The 12,564-nt window shown below is 45.2% G+C and overlaps 1 protein-coding gene across 1 annotated transcript in view; it reads left to right on the top strand.

Moving 5' to 3' along the window:
• LOC137368732 (glyoxylate reductase/hydroxypyruvate reductase-like) overlaps positions 1–11,735 on the top strand; it is a 51,687-nt gene extending 39,952 nt beyond the window's left edge. Inside the window, exons 6-9 of the mRNA XM_068028918.1 lie at positions 3,812–3,916; positions 5,281–5,416; positions 11,120–11,250; positions 11,449–11,735. Coding sequence (XP_067885019.1) covers positions 3,812–3,916; positions 5,281–5,416; positions 11,120–11,250; positions 11,449–11,570 — 494 coding nt within the window. The 3' untranslated portion in view covers positions 11,571–11,735. The remainder of the gene's footprint in view (positions 1–3,811; positions 3,917–5,280; positions 5,417–11,119; positions 11,251–11,448) is intronic.
• The last annotated feature ends 829 nt before the right edge of the window (positions 11,736–12,564 follow it).

The following is a 12,564-nucleotide window of genomic DNA, read 5'->3' on the forward strand; positions in this document are numbered from 1 at the left end:
ATATTTTCCTACCACCTACCTACCTACACTAGTGACAATTTATAATGGCCAATTTACCTATCAACCTGCAAGTCTTTTGGCTTGTGGGAGGAAACCGGAGCACCCGGAGAAAACCCACACAGACACAGGGAGAACTTGCAAACTCCACACAGGCAGTACCTGGAATCGAACCCGGGTGCCTGTAGCTGTGAGGCTGCGGTGCTAACCACTGCGCCACTGTGCCGCCCTCATAATGAATGATACCAGTAAACTCAACCACACCTCCCCATTAACCAACAGTCCCACAGCCCTTACCTTTCCTCTATCACTGACCATTACAAACAAGAACAAGAACAAAGAACAATAAGGCACAGGAACAGGCCATTCGGCCCTCCAAGCCTGCGCCGATCTTGATGCCTGCCTAAACTAAAACCTTCTGCACTTCCAGGGTCCGTATCCCTCTATTCCCATCCTATTCATGTATTTGTCAAGATGCCTCTTAAACGTCTCTATGGTACCTGCTTCCACCACCTCCGGCAACAAGTTCCAGGCACTCACCACCCTCTGTGTAAAGAACTCGCCTCGCACATCCCCTCTAAACTTTGCCCCTCTCACCTTAAACCGATATCCCCTAGTAACTGACTCTTCCACCCTGGGAAAAAGCTTCTGACTATCCACTCTGTCCATGCCGCTTATAACTTTGTAAACCTCTATCATGTCGCCCCTCCACCTCCGTCGTTCCAGTGAAAACAATCCGAGTTTATCCAACCTCTCCTCATAGCTAATGCCCTCCAGACCAGGCAACATCCTAGTAAACCTCTTCTGGACCCTCTCCAAAGCCTCCACATCCTTCTGGTAGTGTGGCGACCAGAATTGCACGCAATATTCTAAGTGTGGCCTAATTAAAGTTCTGTACAGCTGCAGCATAACTTGCCTATTTTTATACTCTATGCCCCGACCGATGAAGGCAAGCATGCCATATGCCTTCTTGACTACCTTATCCACCTGCGTTGCCACTTTCAGTGACCTGTGGACCTGTACGCCCAGATCTCTCTGCCTGTCAATACTCCTAAGGGTTCTGCCATTTACTGTATACTTCCCACCTGCATTAGACCTTCCAAAATGCATTACCTCACATTTTTCCGGATTAAACTCCATCTGCCATTTCTCCGCCCAAGTCTCCAACCGATCTATATCCTGCTGTATCCTCTGACAATCCTCATCACTGTCCGCAACTCCACCAACCTTTGTGTCGTCCACAAACTTACTAATCAGACCAGCTACATTTTCCTCCAAATCATTTATATATACTACAAACAGCAAAGGTCCCAGCACTGATCCCTGTGGAACACCACTAGTCACATCCCTCCATTCAGAAAAGCACCCTTCCACTGCTACCCTCTGGTACCTTTTGTACCAGTCTGCCATGAGGGACCTTGTCAAAGGCTTTACTGAAGTCCATATAGATAACATCCACTGCCCTTCCTTCATCAATCATCTTCGTCACTTCCTCAAAAAACTCAATCAAATTAGTGAGACACGACCTCCCCTTCATAAAACCATGCTGCCTCTCGCTAATAAGTCTATTTGTTTCCAAATGGGAGTAAATCCTGTCCCGAAGAATCCTCTCTAATAATTTCCCTACCACTGACGTAAGGCTGACCGGCCTATAATTTCCTGGATTATCCTTGCTACCCTTCTTAAACAAAGGAACAACATTGGCTATTCTCCAGTCCTCTGAGATCTCACCTGTAGCCAATGAGGATGCAAAGATTTCTGTCAAGGCCCCAGCAATTATTCACTTGCCTCCCTCAGTATTCTAGGGTAGATCCCATCAGGCCCTGGGGACTTATCTACCTTAATGCTTTGCAAGACACCCAACACCTCCTCCTTTTTGATAATGAGATGACTGAGACTATCTACACTCCCTTCCCTAGGCTCATCATGCACCAAGTCCTTCTCCTTGGTGAATACTGATGCAAAGTACTCATTTAGTACCTCGCCCATTTCCTCTGGCTCCACACATAGATTCCCTTCTCTGTCCTTGAGTGGGCCAACCCTTTCCCTGGTTACCCTCTTGCTCTTTATATACGTATAAAAAGCCTTGGGATTTTCCTTAATCCTGTTTGCCAATGACTTCTCATAACCCCTTTTAGCCCTCCTGACTCCTTGCTTAAGTTCCTTTCTACTGTCTTTATATTCCTCAAGGGATTCTTCTGTTCCTAGCCTTCCAGCCCTTACGAATGCTTCCTTTTTCTTTTTGACGAGGCTCACAATATCCCGCGTTATCCAAGGTTCCCGAAACTTGCCAAACTTATCCTTCTTCCTCACAGGAACATGCTGGTCCTGGATTCTAATCAGCTGACGTTTGAAAGACTCCCACATGTCAGATGTTGATTTACCCTCAAACAGTCGCCCCCAATCGAAATTCTTCAGTTCCTGTCTAATATTGTTATAATTAGCCTTCCCCCAATTTAGCACCTTCACCCGAGGACTACTCTTATCCTTATCCATAAGTACCTTAAAACTTATGGAATTATGGTCACTGTTCCCGAAATGCTCCCCTACTGAAACTTCGACCTCTTTCTGACAACGCAGAAATAAAAACCACTAGAAAATGCATATCCTAATCTAATTTTATAAATTGATTTGTTACATAATATATGCATGTTACATAATTATCCTTGTGCATACCCTTAGTGGCTGGCTTTAGTATGCCATTACCTGTCCGAGTGCTCCTAAGTACTTCCTAGTCACTGCAGCATGGGTGGTGGAAGGCTGCTGACTTTCCATTGAGGAGAATGCAGATGGCCTTGGAGGGTGACTGCGAGCAGCTCTGGGCTTAGAAGTCCTGGATTTAGACTGCACCACCTTGGCCTTGGCTGCAGCAGTCTGGGCTGGCTGGCTGATGGGCAACAATTAGGGCACTGGCGGGATGGCAGTGGTGGGAGACTGGACGGCAGGTTAGTGTTCCATGGAGCCAGTGCCAGTCTCCTGGGATGGTTTCTCAGTAACCCTACTGATCTATAGAATCTGGAAGCTGATTTAAACAGTGGTATCTGGAGCCATGATGGCAGTAATCGGAGCTTCCACTGGAAGCTATGATATTGGCCATCAGACTCCGGGTCATGCTGGGTTCCACAGGTGAGCAAATGATGGTGACAACCTGTTCCATTGATGAAAAAGATGGATTCCAAGCTCTGTGCAAAACCCTGTGCCAAATTGGTGCTGGATGACTCCATGCTCCTTGACATTGTGCACAGGCTTTCCAGTGCACCAAGCATTAGGTTATATGCACTGCTCAGCCCCCTTCAAAGTTCTCATCTGACTCCTCTGCAGCAAACTAGTGTTCAACTTCACCCTCTGGCAAACTGGCATCTGTGCTATCTGTGCACCAATTAACATGCTGCCTGTAACGTAACGAACATGTACATGTTAACTGCGTAACGTGAGCTCCACCTCTGTTTTCACAGGTTAGCTGATTTAACCCCAGGATCTCCAGCACAGACTGTCAGCAAACGGAATTATTTGTGGGTTCGGTGTAATTAATCTCAAATCTGAAATGGAGGTGTCCTGTCACACATCAAGTGGGATTCTCACTTGTACAATATCAAAGCACTAAAATAAAGGCAAAAATCTGACTTTGCAATGAGGACAAATTATTATATTTGTACATGATGACCAATGATCCCCCTAGCTCTTTAACCTCACTGCACCTCAAGACTCCACATTTTCTTTGCCTTTCCCTGTGTGCAATCCCACAGGAGGTCAGACTACATTTGAAAGAGCTTTAATGGCAGGACGGGTTGACGTTTATTTTGTCTCTCCAAAGGTTTAGCTGTTGCACAGCGCTTGAAGCCATTTGGTGTGAAGAAATTTCTATACACGGATTTTGAGCCAAAGCCGGAGGTCGCCGCAGAGGTACAGGCCGAATATGGTGAGTACCAGTGGCGGCTGGATATCTGGGCTGTTTATAACTGGGAAACTGTTATTGGACATCAGTGATAATTTGTGAATAAATGTATCGCATTACAATGATCATGAAGCTGTTGGGTTGTCGTAATATCCTTTAGGAAAGGAAACTAGCTGTCCTTTACAGGTCTGGCCTAGGTGTGACTCCAATGCCATATCGGTGTGCCTGTGAAGTCCCCCAGTAGGCCACTCTGTTGTATCAATGAACTGCAATTCAAAAAGAAGGCCCACCACCACTTTCTCAAGTGCAACTAGGGATGGGCAATAAATACCAGCCTTACCAGAGACGCCCACATCCCGAGAATAAGGTTTTTAAAAAGGACGCATTTGCTGACAACGCAACCACTGGTGGCGCAGTATTGACACGTGCAAATGCAGCCTCATCGACTGAAACGCCACAGTCTGCGACGTCTCCGCAGCTGCCAGTAATAAAGATGGCGTTGCTCAATTTTACACAAAAAAGTAATTGAACCCAAGTACCCTCACCCCTCCATGGCTGCGATCACCACCTCAATCGCTGCTTCTCTTCCCCGCTCGCTCCCGCGATTGCCGTTTCTCTTCTCCGCTCCCTCCCACAATCGCTGCCTCAATCGTCGCATTCAGTTTCCCGCTCACTCCCGCTATTGCCACTTCTCTTCGCCGCTCTCTCCTGTACCCACCTGCCCGCTGCTCCAGACTGCTCGCCACTTCGGACTGCTTGCTGCTCTATCCCGCCAAGATCTCCCACTCCGGTCTGCTCGCTATTCCCTCCCACCACTCACTCCCCATGAGTGCCTGCCAGTTATTTGATCAAGGACAGCCATCATAGCCGTTGCCAATCCTGCCATGCAGTCCAGGGGGACAGGGGACCTAGGGGGGGTGGGGGGTGGGGGGTGGGGGGGGGGTGGTAAACTGGTTCCCGGTGGGGGTCCTCCGTGGGCCACAGATTGCCCATGGAGGAGGGATCCCCCTCCCAAGCCCGCCAGGAGGTCACCTTATGTTACAAGGCGACCTTCCTACATGGCGGAGGCCCCCTCTCCCCCAGACGCTGGTAAGATCCCAGCGGGGGTGGGAAGAGGCCCTTAATTGGGGAAAGGAAATCACAGAAAAGGGGCAAAAATGAGCATCATGTGGTTTAAGGAATCTGCTGTGGCATTTTCTGGAAGATATGTAAATCAGTTAAATAGTAACTTATGAACAAAGCCCTATTTAGACAGCTGCACAACCACTGGACTTAAAGGTGAAATGAAAATCCTTTGTTCCAATAATCAGACTAATGAAAGTGTTAAAAATGGAAATTTCAGTTGTTATAGGCCATTCGAAGTACTGATGTTGACTTCTCTACTGCAGTGTCCCTGGATAAACTGGCGGAGAAATCAGACTTTGTGACAGTGCACTGTGCCTTGACACCTGAGACAAACGGTTTGTGTAACCAAGATCTTTTTTCAAAAATGAAAAAGACAGCAGTGTTTATCAACACGAGCAGGTGAGACACAGATTCAGTGGTTTACTGAGGTGTTTTCAGATAGGACTTTTGTTTAGCTTTGTGTACTGAGTAGAGAACTGGCTGAAAATTTACTTTCATACACATTTTAAAAAAAATTTCTAAGCATTTACCAGAATGTCTTCTCAATTAGAAGTGAATATCCTGCACTTTTTATGAACAGAGAGATTCTCAAACAGAGAATATTCTGCTCCCCGTAGCCTGTCGTTCAGTTATATTGATAAAATATATTATGGTATTGAGCTCGACTATCCTCTATGCGACACTGCTGTCACTTTGATCCAATTACAATGCAGGCGTCTGTATTACATTTTACACTGTGCAGCAGGGACTTCTCAGCACTTGGACCTTGCAGAAGAAGGCAGTTTGGAAGAGGATAATCTTCCTGAGGATACACAATCACAATCTCTGTTACCCCTAAGCACCAGCACAGACTGTCACTCCACATGAGTTAGATGGTGATGCACGAGGTTCTGCACCCAGCATAAATGAGGAGCAGCAGGTACTGGTTGCAGGGACAACCCAGGACAGAACTTGCTGGAGAATGAGGCCCTCTCACAAGTCCGAACAGGACAGAGATGAGGACTTCAGGGAACTAGCCATGAAAAGAAACTGTTGGCCTCTCACAAGCAGTTGTACCTGCTACAGGAAATTTTGTCAAGGAGTTTGAGGACCATGGCTGAAAGTATAATGGAAGTTGCTTCCAACCTGAGTGATGTCATCTCTCTCAGCATCAACACTCTGCAGTTTACCTTGGAGAGCGTGGCCACCTGCAGGGCCGTTGCAGCTGGGCTCTCAAAAAGGGAGTCCGCGTCACCAGCAACCTGCAATGTTGCAATGTTGATAACAGCTCCGATGGCTGCCATGCAGGCTCTGGGCTCCACGTTTGGTAGATTGGTTGTACAAATCAGTAAGGTCTATCAAGGAATCATTCATCTTCTGCAGTCTACTCTCCTGCATTTCAGTGGAAATCATGAATTCAAACCCCAAGTTAGGAAAGCTTATAAGATAATATGGGTTGGCATGTGAGTGAGAAATGAATGGAAACCAATTATGGTATTGGGAATTAAATTCATCAGCTTTATCACATTTGGCAATTTGGTCTGCAGTGTGGTTTCATAGTAGCAGGAAAGCTAACCTAGACTGATAACAGGACAAGTAACAAATTGATTAGTTAAGGGTTAACACAGTGTCGCAAACTAACTACAGCTGGCAGTTACAGTTGAGCTAACACCCCACACCCCACCCCCCTGGAAGCTTGTGTGCAAATGACAAAACGAATAAGTTAAGGTTACAGCTTGGATGGAAGTGACCAGGAATTCCATCTCACTTGGTAGCATTGTTGCTAATGAAGAGCTAACTTGGGTTGTAACTTTTGCTGGTAGAGAAACAGAAACTAACCTATTCCACTAACAGGGTGGATGTTTTCATTAGGGTGTTCAAAATTAAGGTGTTTTGATAGAGTAGATAGGGAGAAATTGTTTCTATGGCAGGAGAGACATTGCTGCAGGAGTTCCTCAGGGCAGTGTCCTGGACCCAACCATCTTCAGCTGCTTCATCAATGACCTCCCTCCATTATAATGTCTGAAGTGGGGATGTTCGCTGATGATTGCAACGTGTTTAGTACCACTTGCGACTCCTCAGATACTGAAGCAATCGTGTCCACACGCAGCAAGACCTGGACAACATTCAGGCTTGGGCTGACAATTGGCAAGTTACATTTGTGCCACACAAGTGCCAGGCAATGACCATCTCCAACAAGAGGGAATCCAATAATCTCCCCTTGACATTCAATGACATTACTGTCACTGAATGCCCCGCTGTCAACATCGTGGGGGTTATCATTGACCAGAAATTGAACTGGAGCAGCCACATACATACTGTGGCTACAGGAGCAGGTCAGAGGCTGGGAACTCTGCAGCGAGTAACTCACCTACTGACTCCCCAATGCCCATCCACCATTTACAAGACACAAGGCAGGAGTGTGATGGAATACTCTCATCTGGCCTGGATGAGTGCAGCTTCAAAAACACTCAAGAAGCTTGACACCATCCTGGACAAAGCAGCTTGCTTGATCAGCACCCCATTCACCACCACCTTACACATTCACTTACTCCACTACTGGTGCACAGTGGCAGCATGTACCATATACAAGATGCATTGCAGCAACTCGCCAAGCCTCCTTCAACAGCACCTTCCAAACAACAGACCTCTACCACCTAGGAGGACAAGGGCAGAAATACATGGGAACACCACCACCTGCAAGTTCCCCTCCAAGCCACTCACCATCCTGACTTGGAACTATATCCCTGTTCCTTCACTGTTGCTGAGCCAAAAACCTGGAACTCCCTTCCTAACAGCACTGTGGGTGTTCCTACACCAGATGGATTGCAGCATTTCAAGAAAGGGGCTCACCACCACCTTCTTGAGGGTAATTCAAAGACTCAAAGATAACTTTCAAAAGGGAATTGGATAAATACTTGAAGAGGAAACATTTGCAGCACTATGTGGAAAGAGCCTGGGAGTGGGACTAATTGGATAGCTCTTTCAAAGAGCCGGCACCAACGTAATGGGCCAAATGGCCTCCTGTGCAGTAAGATGCTATTTTATTTAAAACATATCCAGATTTCATGTAGGCCCAACAGTGGGTGAATTTTGCACTATTAAAGTGTGGGATCTCAGGTTGAGAAGTGCAACTCTTCCCGACTTTTTTTCCACTGTGTTAGTAATGATCATCCCAGGTCCCTTACAGCTCAGTCTAATTCAGGGCAAAGCTTCCTCTACTGTACATCAACAACAAGTCTTGAACTCCCCCTGCCTACTTCCTACAAGTCATCCTTATAAAATGATTGAGATATGCTGTTTGGGATCAGGGTTGAGATATATTCAAAGGAAGAAAAGGCTAGACCAAGTAGCTATACAGAATGTTGTCCATTAGTTGGCCACATGTGACTAATTGGGAATCCAGATGTGACTAATTGCATTTCTGATTGGTGTCTAGTACTCATTTTTATTTACCATTGTTGGGCATGTGATCTAAATATTCATATTTACATGAATGTGAACCTTAGCCTTTTTGTGCATTTGTTGGTAAAATGGTAAGACAAAAAGCAGAGTGTGCAAGTTTTTTTTAAATAGTTGAGTACTTTTATTTCCTTGATTACTAAATGGTGGTAGATGTTTGTTGAGTAAATATACACATATGAAATACATTTACCTGTATTGTATGTAAGGCATTTTATACCAAAAATGAGTGCATATAGCTAAAATTTCTATTGAATAACACTGCTATAAACCAGTTAGTCAGGTTTGGGCAAACTCTTGGAATTGATGATGCAAATTATTGAGCAATTAGAAATGCATGGGGAATCAAGGTCAACCAGCATGGATTTGTTAAACAAAAACAAGAAATGCTGGAATCACTCAGCAGGTCTGGCAGCATCTGTGGAAAGAGAAGCAGAGTTAACATTTCGGGTCAGTGACCCTTCTTCGGAACTGACAAATATTAGAAAAGTCACAGATTATAAGCAAGTGAGGTGGGGGTGGGGCAAGAGATAACAAAGGAGAAGGTGCAGATTGGACCAGGCCACATAGCTGACCAAAAGGTCACGGAGCAAAGGCAAACAATATGTTAATGGTGTGTTCCTAGACACACCTCCTGAGAAGTGTGAGGTAATGCATTTTGGGAGGACTAACAAGGCAAGGGAATATACAATGGATGGTAGGACTCTAGGAAGTACAGGGACCTTGGTGTAATGGGAGATATTAGTTAACGAGATGAGTTTTTAATGACATATGGCACCAGATGTTATTAATTAATTGAATTTAAATTCCACCAGCTGCCATGGTGGGATTTGAACCCATGTCCCCAGGACATTAGCTTGGGCCTCTGGATTACTAGTTCAGTGACATTACCACTGTGCCACTATCTGCCCTTATTCTTGGTATATACAGATGATTTGGACTTGAGTATAATGAACACACCCACAAAATTTGCAACACAAATAAAAGTCCAGAAAGGTGTAGACATGTTAGCAGAACGAGCAGCCAGGTGACAGATGCAATTTAATGTGGGTAAATGTGAGATAAACACGTTGGAAGGAAAAACAAGGAATGGGAATATACAATTGATGGAAATACGCTGAAGGGTTTGAATGAACATTGATTTGAAATACATAATTCTTTGAACTGTAAATAAAGCCATAAAAATGGCCAACAGCATTTTCAGTTTTGTAAATAGTGGGGAAATCACAGGCTGGTGAGAACACAGGGGTAAACCCTGGTCTGCTTCTGAGTAACCTCTGACCAGAAATTATAAAGCTTGAAAGAAGCCTTAGATTACAGGACGATATAGATGGGCTGGTAAGATGGACAGAGCAGTGGCAAATGGAATTTAATCCTGAGAAGTGTGAGGTAATGCATTTTGGGAGGACTAACAAGGCAAGGGAATATACAATGGATGGTAGGACTCTAGGAAGTACAGAGGGACCTTGGTGTAATTGCCCATAGATCACTGAAGGCAGCAGCACAAGTAGATAAGGTGGTTAGGAAAGCATATGGGATACTTGCCCTTATTAACCGAGGCATAGAATATAAGAGCAGGGAGGTTATACTGGAGCTGTATAAAACGCTACATAGGCCACAGTTGGAGTACTGTGTACAGTTCTGGTCACCACACTATAGGAAGGATGTGATTGCACTGGAGAGGGTGCAGAGGAGATTCACCAGCATGTTGCCTGGGCTGGAGCATTTAAGCTATGAAGAGAGACTGGGTAGGCTAGGGTTGTTTTCCTTACAGCAGAGAAGGCTGAGGGGAGACCTGATTGAGGTATACAAAATTATAAGGGGCATTGATAGGTTAGATAGGAAGAGACTTTTTGTCTTAGCGGAGGTGTCAATAACCGGGTGGCATAGATTTAAGGTATGGGGCAGGAGGTTTAGAGGGGATTTGTGGAGAAATTTTTTCACCCAGAGGGTGGCTGGAATCTGGAACGCACTGCCTGAAAGGGTGGTAGAGGAGGAACCCTCACAATACTTAAGAAGTATTTAGATGAGCAATTGAAACGCCATAGCATACAAGGCTACGGGCCAAGCGCTGGAAGATGGGATTAGAATAGAACATAGAACATAGAACATTACAGCGCAGTACAGGCCCTTCAGCCCTCGATGTTGCGCCGACCTGTGAAACCATCTGACCTACACTATTCCATTTTCATCCATATGTCTATCCAATGACCACTTAAATGCCCTTAAAGTTGGCGAGTCTACTACTGTTGCAAGCAGGGCGTTCCACGCCCCTACTACTCTCTGAGTAAAGAAACTACCTCTGACATCTGTTCTATATCTATCACCCCTCAACTTAAAGCTATGTCCCCTCGTGTTTGCCATCACCATCCGAGGAAAAAGGCTCTTACTATCCACCCTGTCCAGCCCTCTGATTATCTTATATGTCTCTATTAAGTCACCTCTTCTCCTCCTTGATGGCCGGCACGGACACAGTGGGCCGAAGGGCCTGTTTCTGTGCTGTATAACTCTATGACTAAGTCTGGCACTGTCTCCATAGCAGTTTGAGTATAATTCTGCATCGTGAAATATGAATGATCCATTTTCTAATTCGGATCCTATTTGCAGTGCTCAGGGAAACACCTTAGATCTGCTGAATGTTTAAAGTCTTTTCTTCCACAGAGGAGCTGTAGTGAATCAGGATGATCTTTATCAGGCTCTTGCTACTGGGCAGATCGGTGGAGCAGGATTGGATGTCACAGTTCCTGAGCCATTACCCACTGACCACCCTCTCTTTGCACTGAAAAACTGTGGTAAGTTACAAAATTGGAAAAACTTACTGTTCTTTTTGTCTTGTGTAATTTAGGTTTTGCTGCATTGTAACAGTATATACAATATTAAAACCACTTGCCGTGCAATTTCGTTAGCTCGTTGATGATCAGTTTATAAATTGCTTGAAGTAAGTCAAGGCCCATGTCTAAGAAATGATTTATTTTACATTGTCCTTCCAGTTATTCTGCCACATGTCGCAAGTGCCACCATCGCCACTCGCACTGCCATGGCTCTGTTGACTGTCAATAACCTCCTGGCAGGCCTCAAAGATGAACCAATGCCGAAGGAGCTGATCCTGTGAGGTGGGAGGTTGTGCCTTAGCTGTGATGGGTATTTCGGTCACGGAAGTGTGACCTGAATCTTAATGCGATTCTGAATACTTATATTATTATAAAAGTGGGATGTCTTGTTCAGCTGTTTCAAAGAAATGATCCTTGCATCTAATAAAATCGGAAGTGCTCATAAACCCGAAAGTGAGACATTATTCTCTGCAGAATAGTCACTAAAATTCACATTTTAAGTACAACCTAGTTGTGTATTTCCAGATATTTTAAGAGGGAAGCAAAATATCCTGAAGCAGACATTCTGAGATTGACCTGCAACTTTGCGGCCTGATTCTGTAATTCCAAGTTAGTGATGCAGCGTGGCGGTGAGGACATCAGTGGACTTAAATGCAGGTCAAGCACGCAACTGCACATGTCTCTAAAGTCACATTTTGTATTTTTGTTTTTTTTAAAATTTTATTTCAGATTTCCAGCATCTGCAGTATTTTGTTTTTATGAAAATACCTTGCTTTGGCAGACCATGAATGTTGGTGAAGGCTCCTCTTCCCAAAGGAAGCTGGGAGAGTCTTCTTCTTTGTCCTCCTTGTCTTGAGAGACAATGGGTAAGCGCCTAGAGGTGGTCAGTGGTTTTTGGAGCAGCGCCTGGAGTGGCTATAAAGGCCAATTCCAGAGTGACAGACTCTTCCACAGGCACTGCAGATAAAATTGGTTGTCGGGGCTGTTACACAGTTGGCTCTCTCCTTGCATTTCTGTCTTTTTTCCTGCCAACTGCTAAGTCTCTTCAACTCGCCACTCTTTAGCCCCGCCTTTATGGCTCTCCGCCAGCTCTGACGATCACTGGCAACTGACTCCCATGGCTTGTGGTAAATGTCACAGGACTTCATGTCGCTTTTGCAGACATCTTTAAAGCGGAGACATGGACGGCCAGTGTGTCTGATACCAGTGACGAGCTCGCTGTACAATGCATCCTTGGGGATCCTGCCATCTTCCATGCGGCTCACATGGCTAAGC

Source organism: Heterodontus francisci, chromosome 4, assembly GCF_036365525.1.
Source record: "Heterodontus francisci isolate sHetFra1 chromosome 4, sHetFra1.hap1, whole genome shotgun sequence".
NCBI classification, from domain to species: Eukaryota; Metazoa; Chordata; class Chondrichthyes; order Heterodontiformes; family Heterodontidae; genus Heterodontus; species Heterodontus francisci.